The sequence below is a fragment of the Brachyistius frenatus genome, unplaced genomic scaffold, assembly GCF_029030835.1.
Source record: "Brachyistius frenatus isolate BFR_SWC_R1_liver_20210118 unplaced genomic scaffold, ASM2903083v1 Contig_177, whole genome shotgun sequence".
In the NCBI taxonomy this organism is placed as follows: domain Eukaryota; kingdom Metazoa; phylum Chordata; class Actinopteri; family Embiotocidae; genus Brachyistius; species Brachyistius frenatus.
Window position 1 is genome coordinate 28410 of NW_027210776.1, and position 11591 is coordinate 40000.

The 11591-nt window shown below is 47.7% G+C and overlaps 2 protein-coding genes across 4 annotated transcripts; one reads left to right on the forward strand and one right to left on the reverse strand.

Moving 5' to 3' along the window:
* Positions 1–32: 32 nt before the first annotated feature.
* Positions 33–3992, reverse strand: asb3 (ankyrin repeat and SOCS box containing 3). Its single transcript, XM_069717584.1, has 9 exons — positions 3301–3992; positions 2497–2667; positions 2314–2426; positions 2105–2237; positions 1699–1876; positions 1373–1591; positions 992–1294; positions 762–895; positions 33–677 (listed from the first exon to the last, which is right to left on the reverse strand). The coding sequence occupies exons 1-9, from the start codon at positions 3500–3502 to the stop codon at positions 445–447; spliced, it is 1686 nt and encodes a 561-aa protein (XP_069573685.1). The 5' UTR covers positions 3503–3992; the 3' UTR covers positions 33–444.
* A 13-nt stretch (positions 3993–4005) lies between these two features.
* cunh10orf88 (chromosome unknown C10orf88 homolog) lies at positions 4006–11089 on the forward strand. Of its 3 annotated transcripts, none has more exons than XM_069717586.1 (9): positions 4006–4335; positions 4908–5064; positions 5140–5328; positions 5777–5846; positions 6003–6194; positions 6297–6401; positions 6988–7075; positions 7208–7452; positions 10095–11089. In XM_069717586.1, the coding sequence occupies exons 2-9, from the start codon at positions 4919–4921 to the stop codon at positions 10323–10325; spliced, it is 1266 nt and encodes a 421-aa protein (XP_069573687.1). In that variant the 5' UTR covers positions 4006–4335; positions 4908–4918; the 3' UTR covers positions 10326–11089. The 3 variants fall into 3 exon arrangements, with proteins under 3 accessions (XP_069573687.1, XP_069573689.1, XP_069573688.1); XM_069717588.1 differs by having other exon boundaries at positions 4008–4186; positions 7239–7452; XM_069717587.1 differs by lacking the exon at positions 4006–4335 and having other exon boundaries at positions 4706–5064.
* Positions 11090–11591: the final 502 nt, after the last annotated feature.

Genomic DNA, 11591 nt, shown 5'->3' on the forward strand with positions numbered 1-11591 from the left:
GCCTCCGTGTGATTGACAGCAAGTTGGACCAATCAGAATGTGGCCAAGAGTTTTTATTTTTTTCATATAACAAACGGAGCAAAACAACACAAAAACAGACCCACACTTGTTTGGGGATTTGTTAACTTGAAATCAAATATAAATGAATATCAAGTAAATTAGACCAAGTGACCCCAAACAGTTCCGGTATAATACAATATGCAAATGAGCAAAACATAATTTCTGAAAAGGAACAGGAAAGATGATCCGTTTTACAAATCTGACAATCTTCTGTTTGACCCTCAAAGTCTTTTCATGGGCATAAAATAAAGCAAAAAGCTGAAAATATTTCCATTCATGGAAAAAATATGGATTCCTGGGATTGAACATAACAGGATGACAACATCTGTGAGATAAACCATGATTGCAACTTCAAAGCAACATAAAGGAAACCTAGATGTGGGGTTACAGAACATGTCTGTGTTGGTGGGTGCTGCGGTATCCCCGGATTCGTTCGAAAACTGGCGAAGGCGGGGGGTGTGTGAAGGAAGCTCCTGGGACGTCCCTGAATTTCAGGAAGTCATGCAGCAGGGAGGGAACGAGGAGCCGCTGAACGACATCGGTCCTCATCAGTCGATCCGGTCCCAACAGCTCCCGGACCTGCAGGCGGCAGACGTGGGAAAGGGAGGGAATGGAGCCTGGAGGGCGGACACAGAAGATCAGCCGACTGCGTCTTACTACGCATGAGTGAAATAAAATCTGCAGCGCAAGTAAAGAGTTACCAAAATGTGGACGCGGCTCCCAGCTGTTCTCCGCCCGCCGTCGATCCAGGATGCGTTTCAGCGGGAGAGGCAGCGTCGACCAGTTTATAAACTCCAGCAGGTAATTCAACGCCTCGCTGTCGGCCTTTTCAAACCTGAAAAAAAGAAAAAAAAGAAAGAGGAACCAAATCAGCCGGCCTGGTGACTCATTGAGGATATTTTATAACGTGATCGTGAACTGGCGAGCTTACATGTGAGGCTGCAGCAGTATCGCCGGGTGCAGTCCGGCCTTCAGAAGCACAGGAAGCCAGCAGGCAGCGAAGTGTACCTGGTTCAGAGCCACGCAGAGCAGCCCCCGCAGCTCCTCCAGCTCTAACACAGTATTCCCACAATGCCGCAGTGCGAGACCGTCACCGGTCGGCGTGTCGGATGGGGGCATCTGTCTGTGCTCCAGGATCAGCTGCAGCAGGTCTGTTCGGTCGGTGGCCAGCGCGTACATCCAGTCCTCCTCCCTCAGACCGGCTCCCGCGGCAACCAGCAGCTTCACCGATTCACTGAAATCGATTTTTCAATTGTAATCAGTTGATTTTTTGGGGGGAAATGATGCACGAGAAGCTTTTATCTTTACACACCTGTACGGTTTGTCGGATGCGTGGCTCAAGGCGAGGGACAGCGGCGAGCGGTGGCCCAGGCTGAGCGTGCAGTCCTGAGCGTTCGGGCTGAAGCCTTCGCTCAGCAGCAGCTCGGTGCTGCCGGTCCGATCGCCGTGGACCGCCACGTACAGCGGACTCACCATGTCGACGCCGCGGTCGCACGCTCGGTCTGTAACGGCGATCAGCCTCCGGAGGATCCTGGAGACACATTTACAAAGAGTTAAGGTAAGAAGGATTCACAGGTAGTTCTGATAACTGGTCATTCATCGAGGGTTCGAGTGTAAAAAAAAGTGACGAGTCGGTACCCCATGTGGCCGAACTCGGCGGCGGCGTGGACGGGCAGCTGAGGCCAATCGTGACTGCAGGCCCTGTTCGGGTCGGCGCCGTGGTCCAACAGAAGGTCCACGCAGGCCTCGTGGCCCTCCTGAGAGGCGATCAGCAGCGGCGTGGCCAGATCGGCTGCCTGAGTGTTCACACGGGCACCTCAGGAGGAAACAAATAAAAAACATTCAAAAACACAATTCATTTCATTTTGTTTGAGAAGAGAGAAGAGGAAGCAGAACATTTTCCTAAATTATCTTCACTCTCGTCTCCTAAAATCCAACACTGAATTGCGCGCACGCACGCACACACACACGCACGCACGCGCACACACACACACACACACACACACACACACACACACCAGGGCGTAGATAAAAGCATGTTTACCAGCGTTGATGAGTATCTGCAGACATTCCCTGCGTCCGTACTGCGCAGCCACAAACAGCGGGGAGATGCTGTGGTCGTCTGGAGCCTCCAGGTCGCACACGTTCACAAGAACGCGCACGATGTCGCTGTGACCCTGAAAAAACAGACAAAAATGTTTTCATGACGAGCTCTGATACACGCAGCTGTTTCTTCACGACTTTAATTCTCACCTTATAAACAGCTTGATGAAGGCAGGTCCAGCAGGACGCCGTGTGCGTCCGGTCCACCTGCGCACCTTTACTGACCAGCAGCTCCACGACGTCTTTGTGCCCGCCGTCGACGGCTGGAGACCAAAGAACAAACGTTTAGAAGAAGCACTCGAGAAAGTATATCCGCTCTGACGTCCCTCCTACCTGCATACAGCGGACAGGACGAGTCGTTGGTCAGCTGGTCCTTGTCGGCCTGTTCTCGTAGGAGGAGGTGCACCGCAGCCAGGTGACCTCGCTGGGCCGCCAGGTAACACGCTGACTCTCCCTCGTGGGTCGTGGAGTTCACGTAGCGACACCGACCCCGAGGGGAGGCGGCTGCACACGGGACGGGGGGGACGGGACGGGGGACAAATGTCAATTCAATTCAATTTTACAAATCACAACAAAAGTCAAACGTTTGTTTTTGGAGTTTTGTGCTTTAAAATCAAATCTTTTCCAAACTGATTTTTAAGCTACAGTGAGTTTATAGTTTATAGTTTATAGTTTATAGTTTAGAGTTTAGAGTTTAAAGTTTAGAGTTTATAGTTTATAGTTTAAAGTTTATAGTTTATAGTTTATAGTTTAGAGTTTAAAGTTTAGAGTTTAGAGTTGAGTTGAGAGTTTATTAGGTAGGTAGGTAGGTAGGTAGGTAGGTAGGTATATACTTTATTAATCCCCGAGGGGAATTTTTTTTAGTTTTGAGTTTAAAGTTTTGTACATTAATTTTTTTTAGCTTTATTGCCGAAACATTTACAAGCAAAAGTAATGAAATGCAGTGAGCTGCATTAGTTTGAGGAGGTGGTGAGTTTGGTCCATGTTCACCAGGTAACTAGTGACCTGTAACTATAAAGTCGACTCCAGTGCTCTCCTCCACCTCCTCCTCCACCTCCTCCTCCTCCTCCACCTCCTCCTCTCCTGATTTGTTCCTGCAGTAAGAAGCTCAACCTGCGGGCTGCCCTTCTTGCTCACCGCCGGCAGCAGACAGGACCTCCCGTACGCAGCCGGTGCCGCCGGCCGCCGCCGCCTCGTGCAGCGCGTTCCAGCCCCGGTTGTCCCGACCGTCCACGCTGCAGCCCCGCCGGAGGAGCCGCCTCACGCGGCGGCTGCAGCCCGAGCGGGCGGCGGCGGCCACGCTGGACACGGTGTCTCCGTAGCACTCCGTGAAGTCCATCCTCTGTCCCCTGGAGACGGTTAGTCCATCCTCTGTCCCCTGGAGACGGTTAGTCCATAGTCTGTCCCCTGGAGACGGTTAGTCCATCCTCTGTCCCCTAGAGACGGTTAGTCCATCCTCTGTCCCCTAGAGACGGTTAGTCCATCCTCTGTCCCCTAGAGACGGTTAGTCCATCCTCTGTCCCCTGGAGACGGTTAGTCCATCCTCTGTCCCCTGGAGACGGTTAGTCCATCCTCTGTCCCCTGGAGACGGTTACCATGCCGTCATTTATCCAACATGGCGTAAATAAACAGACTTCAGCCGCCAAATTAAAGCTGTTTAACTTGAATCACGAATGAAGTCAAATGTGTCCACTCAACCCAAACTACCTGTCTGAACTACAGAGGACACATGTTCGTTGTTTCAGTCAAATAAAACCGCTTTTCTCTTCTTTTCTTTCCGAGTTCGTCCGGAAGCTCAGACTTGACAAACCCATTGAGTCGCAGTTTAATGACGTCACACCACAACAACGCGCTGCTACGGCAAGCTGCAGTCCCATGTTTTGGGTTTAGCGTTAGCTCAAACCGGAGCTACAAAATCCTACATCCCATAAATATTATCCCGTTTTTAAAGAACGTCTGAAGACATGCGAAGAATAAAAGTCTGAAACGGACTGATTGACGTTTTATCGGAAGCAGTTTGGAGGTAAATGTTTATAAAAAGCTTCACGTTAGCGAGCTAAGCTAACTGCTGCTGCAGCAAAGACTCGTTCCAAACATAAAACCATCAAACAGCTGTTAAAGCTTCCTGCTGCATCTCCATAGCAACGAGGAGGGACGATAAACAATAAACAGGTGAACGTTGATATGTCAGATACTCAGTAGATTATAGTTCATGACGTTGGAGCGGAAAAGATCTTTATTTCCTAAATTGTCTTTAATCTCCTTCCTCGTCTCAGGACATCTACTCATACTCCATCCTTGTCTCCATCCTTGTCTCCTTCCTTGTCTCCATCCTTGTCTCCATCCTTGTCTCCTCCTCTTGTGTCCATCCTTGTCTCCATCCTTGTCTCCATCCTTGTCTCCATCCTTGTCTCCTTCCTTGTGTCCATCCTTGTCTCCATCCTTGTCTCCTCCCTTGTCTCCATCCTTGTCTCCATCCTTGTCTCCATCCTTGTCTCCATCCTTGTGTCCATCCTTGTGTCCATCCTTGTCTCCATCCCTTGTCTCCTCCCTTGTCTCCTTCCTTGTCTCCATCCTTGTCTCCTTCCTTGTCTCCTCCCTTGTCTCCTTCCCTGTCTCCATCCTTGTCTCCATCCTTGTCTCCATCCTTGTCTCCTTCCTTGTCTCCTTCCTTGTCTCCATCCTTGTCTCCTTCCTTGTCTCCATCCTTGTCTCCTTCCTTGTCTCCTCCTCTTGTGTCCTAGGTTTCAGCGTCATGGTGGACATCTCTGTGAAGGGTGAAGCCGGGTGGGTGTGTCCCGCTCAGGGACGTCTCCTGGCCGACGTCCTGCTTCCCGTTCACGTCGGTAACGAGGACGACGAGGAGCAGCTCGGTCAGTCAGACGGAGAAGAGACGAACCGGTAAGAAGGTTGAAATAGAAGAAGCTTTGTGATGAGTGAGTGGTGATGCGTTCACTGACCCCCCCCGCCCCCCAGCGGTGGTCCCGTGCTGTTGGAGCAGGTGGAGGAAGGCTCTCCGTGTGTGCTGACGCTGCACGGCGGTCCGGACGCCATCGGCCGCCTGCTGGTCGTCAGCGAGGCTCGAACCATGGAGGTGTACTCTCAGACGGGGGAGTACCGCGGGACGGTGCGGGGGACGAGGGACGACGGGGTCCTGACGGACAGGTACGGACAGACGGAGAGGATTTTATACGTTAGGCTTATATAATGTCATAATTTGTCAGAAACCTTTTTCGTTCAAACAGCTCCTCCCTCCTCCGTCTTCTGGCTCCTCGAATAGAAAAATCTAGTTTTAAACTGAAATTGAGCTTCTTTGTTAACGAACCCACAAAAACCAGGAAACAGAAAGCAGTTCATCCAGTTACAGCAGCAGGTGTGACAGGATCCGGATCAGGATCGGATCAGGATCAGGATCCGGGATCAGGATCCGGATCAGGATCAGGATCAGGATCAGGATCCGGATCAGGATCAGGATCCGGATCCGGATCCGGATCAGGTTTCCTTCGTGTCATCTCCTCCGTCGCTGCCGTGTGACCGGTTGATTAAATGGTTAATCTGAACGACAGGCGTCCGATTGGATGATAAATCGCTGCTTCCTGTGTTTGTGTTTCAGAGCTGACGGAGGACCTTTCTATAAGAAGCAGCTGGTCCTTCAGGATCCGTCCTCAGCCTGCGAGGTGAAGGTGAGAATTAAAATAAAGCTTTTCTACATCTTCTAAACATTTTAATCTCGACTGTAAATCTGTTTAAACTGAACCAGTTCACTCGTATAAACCTCAGTTGTTGTTGTTGTTGTTGTTGTTGTTGTTGTTGTTGTTGTTGTCGTCGTTGTCCTCCAGCTGCTCTCCCTGGCCGGTCGCAGCAGGGTGTTGGTGTGCCGGGTCGTCGTGGGTCTCCGGTCCCCGCGGCCGCGTCCGGCCCGCGGCGCCGGCATCGACATGCAGCGGGTTCAGAGTCTGGTGGAGGAGATGGGGAGGAGCCTGTCGCCGGGCGCCCAGAACCTCATGGACATGGTGCAGTTCCAGCAGAAGGTGAGGGGGCGGAGCCGGGGGCAGAGCCGGGGGCGGAGCCGAGCGGGCGGGTCGATCGCTCCTCTTCGGTTACACAGTGAATCATCTCCTGTGTCTCTCCAGAATCAGAGCGGCTCTCTGGGCGGTTTCCTGCCCCTCCTGATGGGAGGCGGAGCCTTGTCAGCCATGGCGAGGGGAGTCGACGTGGCGGCGGCGGCCGACTCCACGGTACGATCAACCTCCGGTCGGTCCCGTTAAAACACGGAGGAGCTGCAGCTTTACAAGATGCTCAGAGATGTTTCATTTTATTTTACTGCTTATTTTAAGTCCCAACGTGAAATTTATGGTGATTCCTCGATGTCTTTTTTAAATGTGGATTTGGTATAAATATCTCCAGAAACAGGGAGGTTGAAGTTTGGAGGCTCTTTTAAAGTTATTAAAACTTCAATTTGTAATCTGATTTTTAAGAGGTTGTCACGGGCCGTTCACAAATATTAAAAAAACATTTGGATACCACTTTATATCCATTTGTACTGAGGAGCCACTTCACGAGAATAATCGTGGCTTAAATACCATCAAATGGTGAAATCAGGTTGAGCTGACCGACTCGCTGCAGTTCCATTTGTTTTTCTAGTTCTTGTGATTTTTTAGTTTTCTTTTTCCTCAAAGATGAAACATTTGCATCTAAAGTTTTTCCAAACTGATTGTTCTTACAGATATTGAAAACTTGATGAAAATAAAACGTGGATTCAGGGAATATTTAGACACACTGTGAGTCAGATGGCTTTTAATACGTCCTCCTTTCTGTCTGCAGCCTCCAGCCGGCTCCTTCAGACCCGCAGACGATGGCGGGACGTCCGAGGACTCGGCCTTCTCCTCTCCAGACCTGCCGCTCCACTGCAGTCACACCGGTAAGGATCCTCGTTTCTCTGCGGCCCGATAAGACGGACGGTTCGGACATTACGTTGATTTAGAAGAGATAATACGTGTGTGTGTCAGTCGCAGGTTTTAATGACCAACCTGAATTTAAAAAGTAGAAATAAATAGATCAACCTGCGTCTCCAGCGAGCGGCGAGAACGGCGGCCCGACGAGCCCCGCCCAGCTGGCCGAGATGATGTCACACTTCCTGAAAGGGGGGGGCCGCGGCCAGATGTTGGGCCCCGAGATGCTTCCCGTGCTGCAGAGCGTCTGCGGTCAGGTGACCCGGCTGAGACTGGACGACGCCGCGGCGGAGAAGGAGAAGGAGGAGAAGGAGAAGGAGGCGAGGAACGGCAGCTGGTGAGTGGAGGGATTTCAGTTTGTGACCTCGGTGAAACTTTGATTGGTTTTAGGTTGAACTCGCTGCTGCGACTCACATTTATCTTCTTCTGTGGAACAACTGATTCCATCAGAAACGTTGTCATCGGAGGATCTGGCTCCACCTTGTGTCAGAAAGACGTTACTGATTTGATGACTCATCAGAGGCTGAAGAAACATCTATTTTTCAATAAATACTTTTATTTAAAATTATGAATAATAATAATGAACTAGTATTATAATGACTATTATACTTTTATATATATTTATATATACAGAGGAACAGATTATGTTTTTTATGCGGGTTCAATATCAGTCTCTTCTTGGTCGTTAATAACAGACTTCACAGACTAAAATTTTAATCCAAATGTACACTTTAAAATCATGTCATGAACATAATCATTTTAAAAGTCAGTTATCTCGCCCCATATTTTATTATATTCATGCAGAATTTATCTCAATAAGTAAATCATGAATTCTTTTGGGGGGCCGCGGCATTCAGCTCGACCTTTGACCTTTTTGACGCCCAAGTTCAGCCGTTAACTCACGATTAAAAGGAAACATGTCGCAGAAACATTTCTGTTGTTCGGTCGTCGTCAAACAGCTGAAGATGAAAACAGAAGCTCCGTTATTCAGAGGAACAACAGCTGTTTGTCTCAGACGTTTTCCTCCTTTCTCCTCCGAGTTCGCGTCCGCCCGTCACATCGGCAGATCTCCGTCCCACGTGAGGATTTAAGTCAACCGGCGTTGTCATGGTAACCAGTTAACAGCTGGTCAGACAAATGTGAAGCGTTAAAATGGTGCCAAACTGAACCGAAACAAATGAAATCACGTTTTTTTTAACCGACGCTGACACAAAGACGCGTTTCTGAGCCACAAACTGCAGATTTTATAAATCGTTCTCTTTGTCCGAGCCGAGCGGCTCGTTGGCTGAGAGACGTCAGCTGAGACGTCAGCTGAGTGAGTCCACATCGAGGAGAGGACGGCAGCCGGACGGTACGTCGACTTAACGCATGATCAGGACCTTCATACTCCGATTTAACTAATAATTATATATTTAATATAATTACAAATCCAATCATATGAAATTATGAAGCTTATTTTGCTTCACAGTTTCTAATCACATGAAGAAATCGTTACTGGAAGTCTTGAATGTCAAATGCTGCTTTTTATTCTTTTGAATTCATTCTTGTGAACTTGTGTTTGACAGACTGACAGAAAGTCGTTGATTTCAGTCGTGCAGCTCATGAAAGTGGACGAACAGATAATATTGACAGTTTTGCAGGTGTGCTATGTTTCCATGGTAACGCTCAGCAAAACCAGCTAACCAGCTGATAAAAACGGAGACAACACGGCTCCTAATTTGCGTTTGAGCTTTTCAAGACGACTGAAGTCACAATTTTATTTATTGTTACTTTCTTCTGTGATTTTTTACTTTCATTATATTTCTAGCTGTCATCTTTTTTCTGCTGGAGTGAAGCAGGACGAGAAGTTTCATGCTGTTTTTTCTGTCAACCATGTTGTTAAAAGTCTTGATTTACCCAGAATTCATTGCAAATTTAGTCCCTCCTAAAGGAGCAGTTTGCAAGATTTAGTGGCATCTAGTGGTGTGTCTGCAGATTGCAACCAACGGTACAACGCTGACCACAAAACTCGTTTGTCCCGCTCCAATTCTGAGATGACGAAAACACATCAAGTCTTACTTTCAGCTGATTAAATACTAAAAGAACAGCAATTATGAATATTTTATTCCGTTTCTACCAATAAATCCTCCTGAATCCTACAAACTGGAGCTAAAATATGTGCAGCTGATAAATTTAGACGTCTTAACTGAAGATCCAGTAAAATTCCATCATTGTGGAACTGGTCTGTGCTGAGGCTGCGCTGACTCATCAAATACACAAATACCTCCAGAGTATGAAATACATTTTGCTGAGTAGACGGAAAGTGAAGATCAGAGGTCGGGATTTCCCCCGGTCAACACACACACACACAGACACAGACACGCACACGCACACACACACACACACACACACACAGACACACACACACACACACACACACACACACACACACACACACACACACACACACACACACACACACACACACACACACACACACACACACACACACACAGTTTCCCGGAGCTGCCAGAGTTGAAAGATTCTTCGAGATCTTTTAAGGTTTTTAAAGGAATCTGCTCAGAAAACCACAAAACATTCAAAAGTACCGTAAACGTCGGTGGAAAAAGAAGGAAATGTTTGAAGCTTGGTGGTCAGCAGAAGAGGACGGTGGTTCGCTCTCAGTCTGTGTTTATGTTTGAGGTTTTGTGTCTGATGTGGCTTCATGAAGCGGACTCACGTCTCCTCCTCTGATTTTAATCACAGTGCCGTTATTATAACTTAAAACTGGCTTCACTCAGCTTGATCAGGTCGATCTGTTACCTGCACAACTACAGGCTGTTTTCTTCTTTACATTTAATGTAAAAGACTTTGAATTACATGCATTTGATTGAGCTCACCACTTTCTGATCTGGAGGACAAACACAAACAGGACAAACTGACACAAAATAAAAGCTGAGGTTTTAACCTGCGTCTCCCTCTTGTCCCTCGTCTCCTCAGGGAGCTGGACGCAGCCATGGAGCGCCGTCTGGAGGAGATGGAGCAGAGGCTGAAGGAGCACATGGACCGGCGCCTGGACGCTCTGGAGCAGAAGCTGGAGAAGGCCCTGCTCGGCGCCCTGCCGCTGGTCGCCCTCAACCACGGGGCGGCGGGCGGAGCGGCGGGCGGAGCGGCTACCGCCGGCACGACGGAGCACATCTCCCCGACGCCGGTCATCCACTGAGGGACTAACCTGCAACCTGAAGGCCTCGCTGCCTCCTCAGACGTGAACACTAACAGAGACAGCAATAAAACAACAAAAAACATTTTAATTCAAACACTTAAAAAAGCACCTGAAGTGTCTCCGGAGAAAAACATCTCCAACTCTGACGGTTTCTGTCCGCCTTTTTAAATCTGGTGCAAAAACCACGTGAATGTCCTGATCATGATGTTCAACACCTGATGGAAACAACAGAAAGTGGAAAACCTGCAGCGGAGCTTCAGTTTCTCCTCAAACACAGAAACATAAAGAATTAACTCGTTGCAGTGACATGATTTTAACCAGCTTGTAACTTTAAAATGATTTACATCCATTTATTCCACTTTAAATTGTAAACACTCCATAATCCGTGTTTTATCTGCACCGAGGCTGCAGCTAACGGTTGCTAACGATTAACTGACGTCCTCAAATGTCTCAATTTGTCAGATTAATGCTCCAAAACTCAAAAGACATTCAGTTTTAAAGGAACACAAACAGATTAGAAGGTAAATCTTCACATCTAAGATTCTCAAACCGGAGAATATTTTGGCGTGAAAACGACGCAGCTGTAAACATTCACCGATCTGTTGCGAAAGCTTTGGGTTACTTTGGTTCGACTGCTGTAAATAGAAGGTGTAACTGTATTTTAACATGTTTTAAATAATGTACATGTTTGTAAACTGTTAAAGCCACTGTTCTGACCTGTGATGTCCAAATGTACTGACGTGAAAGGCACATAAAAATATATTTATACTAATCAATGTGCTGGTTCTTTTGTTAGTTAAATTTGTAAAAAAAAAGTTGTAAAAAAGGTAATTTAATAAGACTTTTCAGAGCTTTAAAAGGATGTGACAGAAGTCAATTTCAGAGCTCGAGAATGACTGGAACGTTTTGGCGTCTGATTTGGTATCTTTGGGTTCTGAACCAAAACACGAGTCAGAAAGCGTTGATTTATGGACGTCGTGTTTTCGCTGGAGGAAAATGTTGCTCAACGGCTTCCCGAAAAAGGTAGAATCAACTTAGCTGATGTTTCCTGCCAGGACTTCCAGTAAGTGACTCAGAAAATGGGTCAGAAATGGAACCATCAAGGTCACTGAAAGTCCAAACCAGTCGGTCCAGTCTGGGAACCATCTGATGTGAATCCGCCTTGTTTTAAGAAAGAATATCTAAAAAGAAATAAGAGAAGAAAGTCAATGCCAAGGTTTGTAATGAATCGACAGGCAGCTGTGTGCCGAGTCATCAGAAGTGAAATGGGTCAC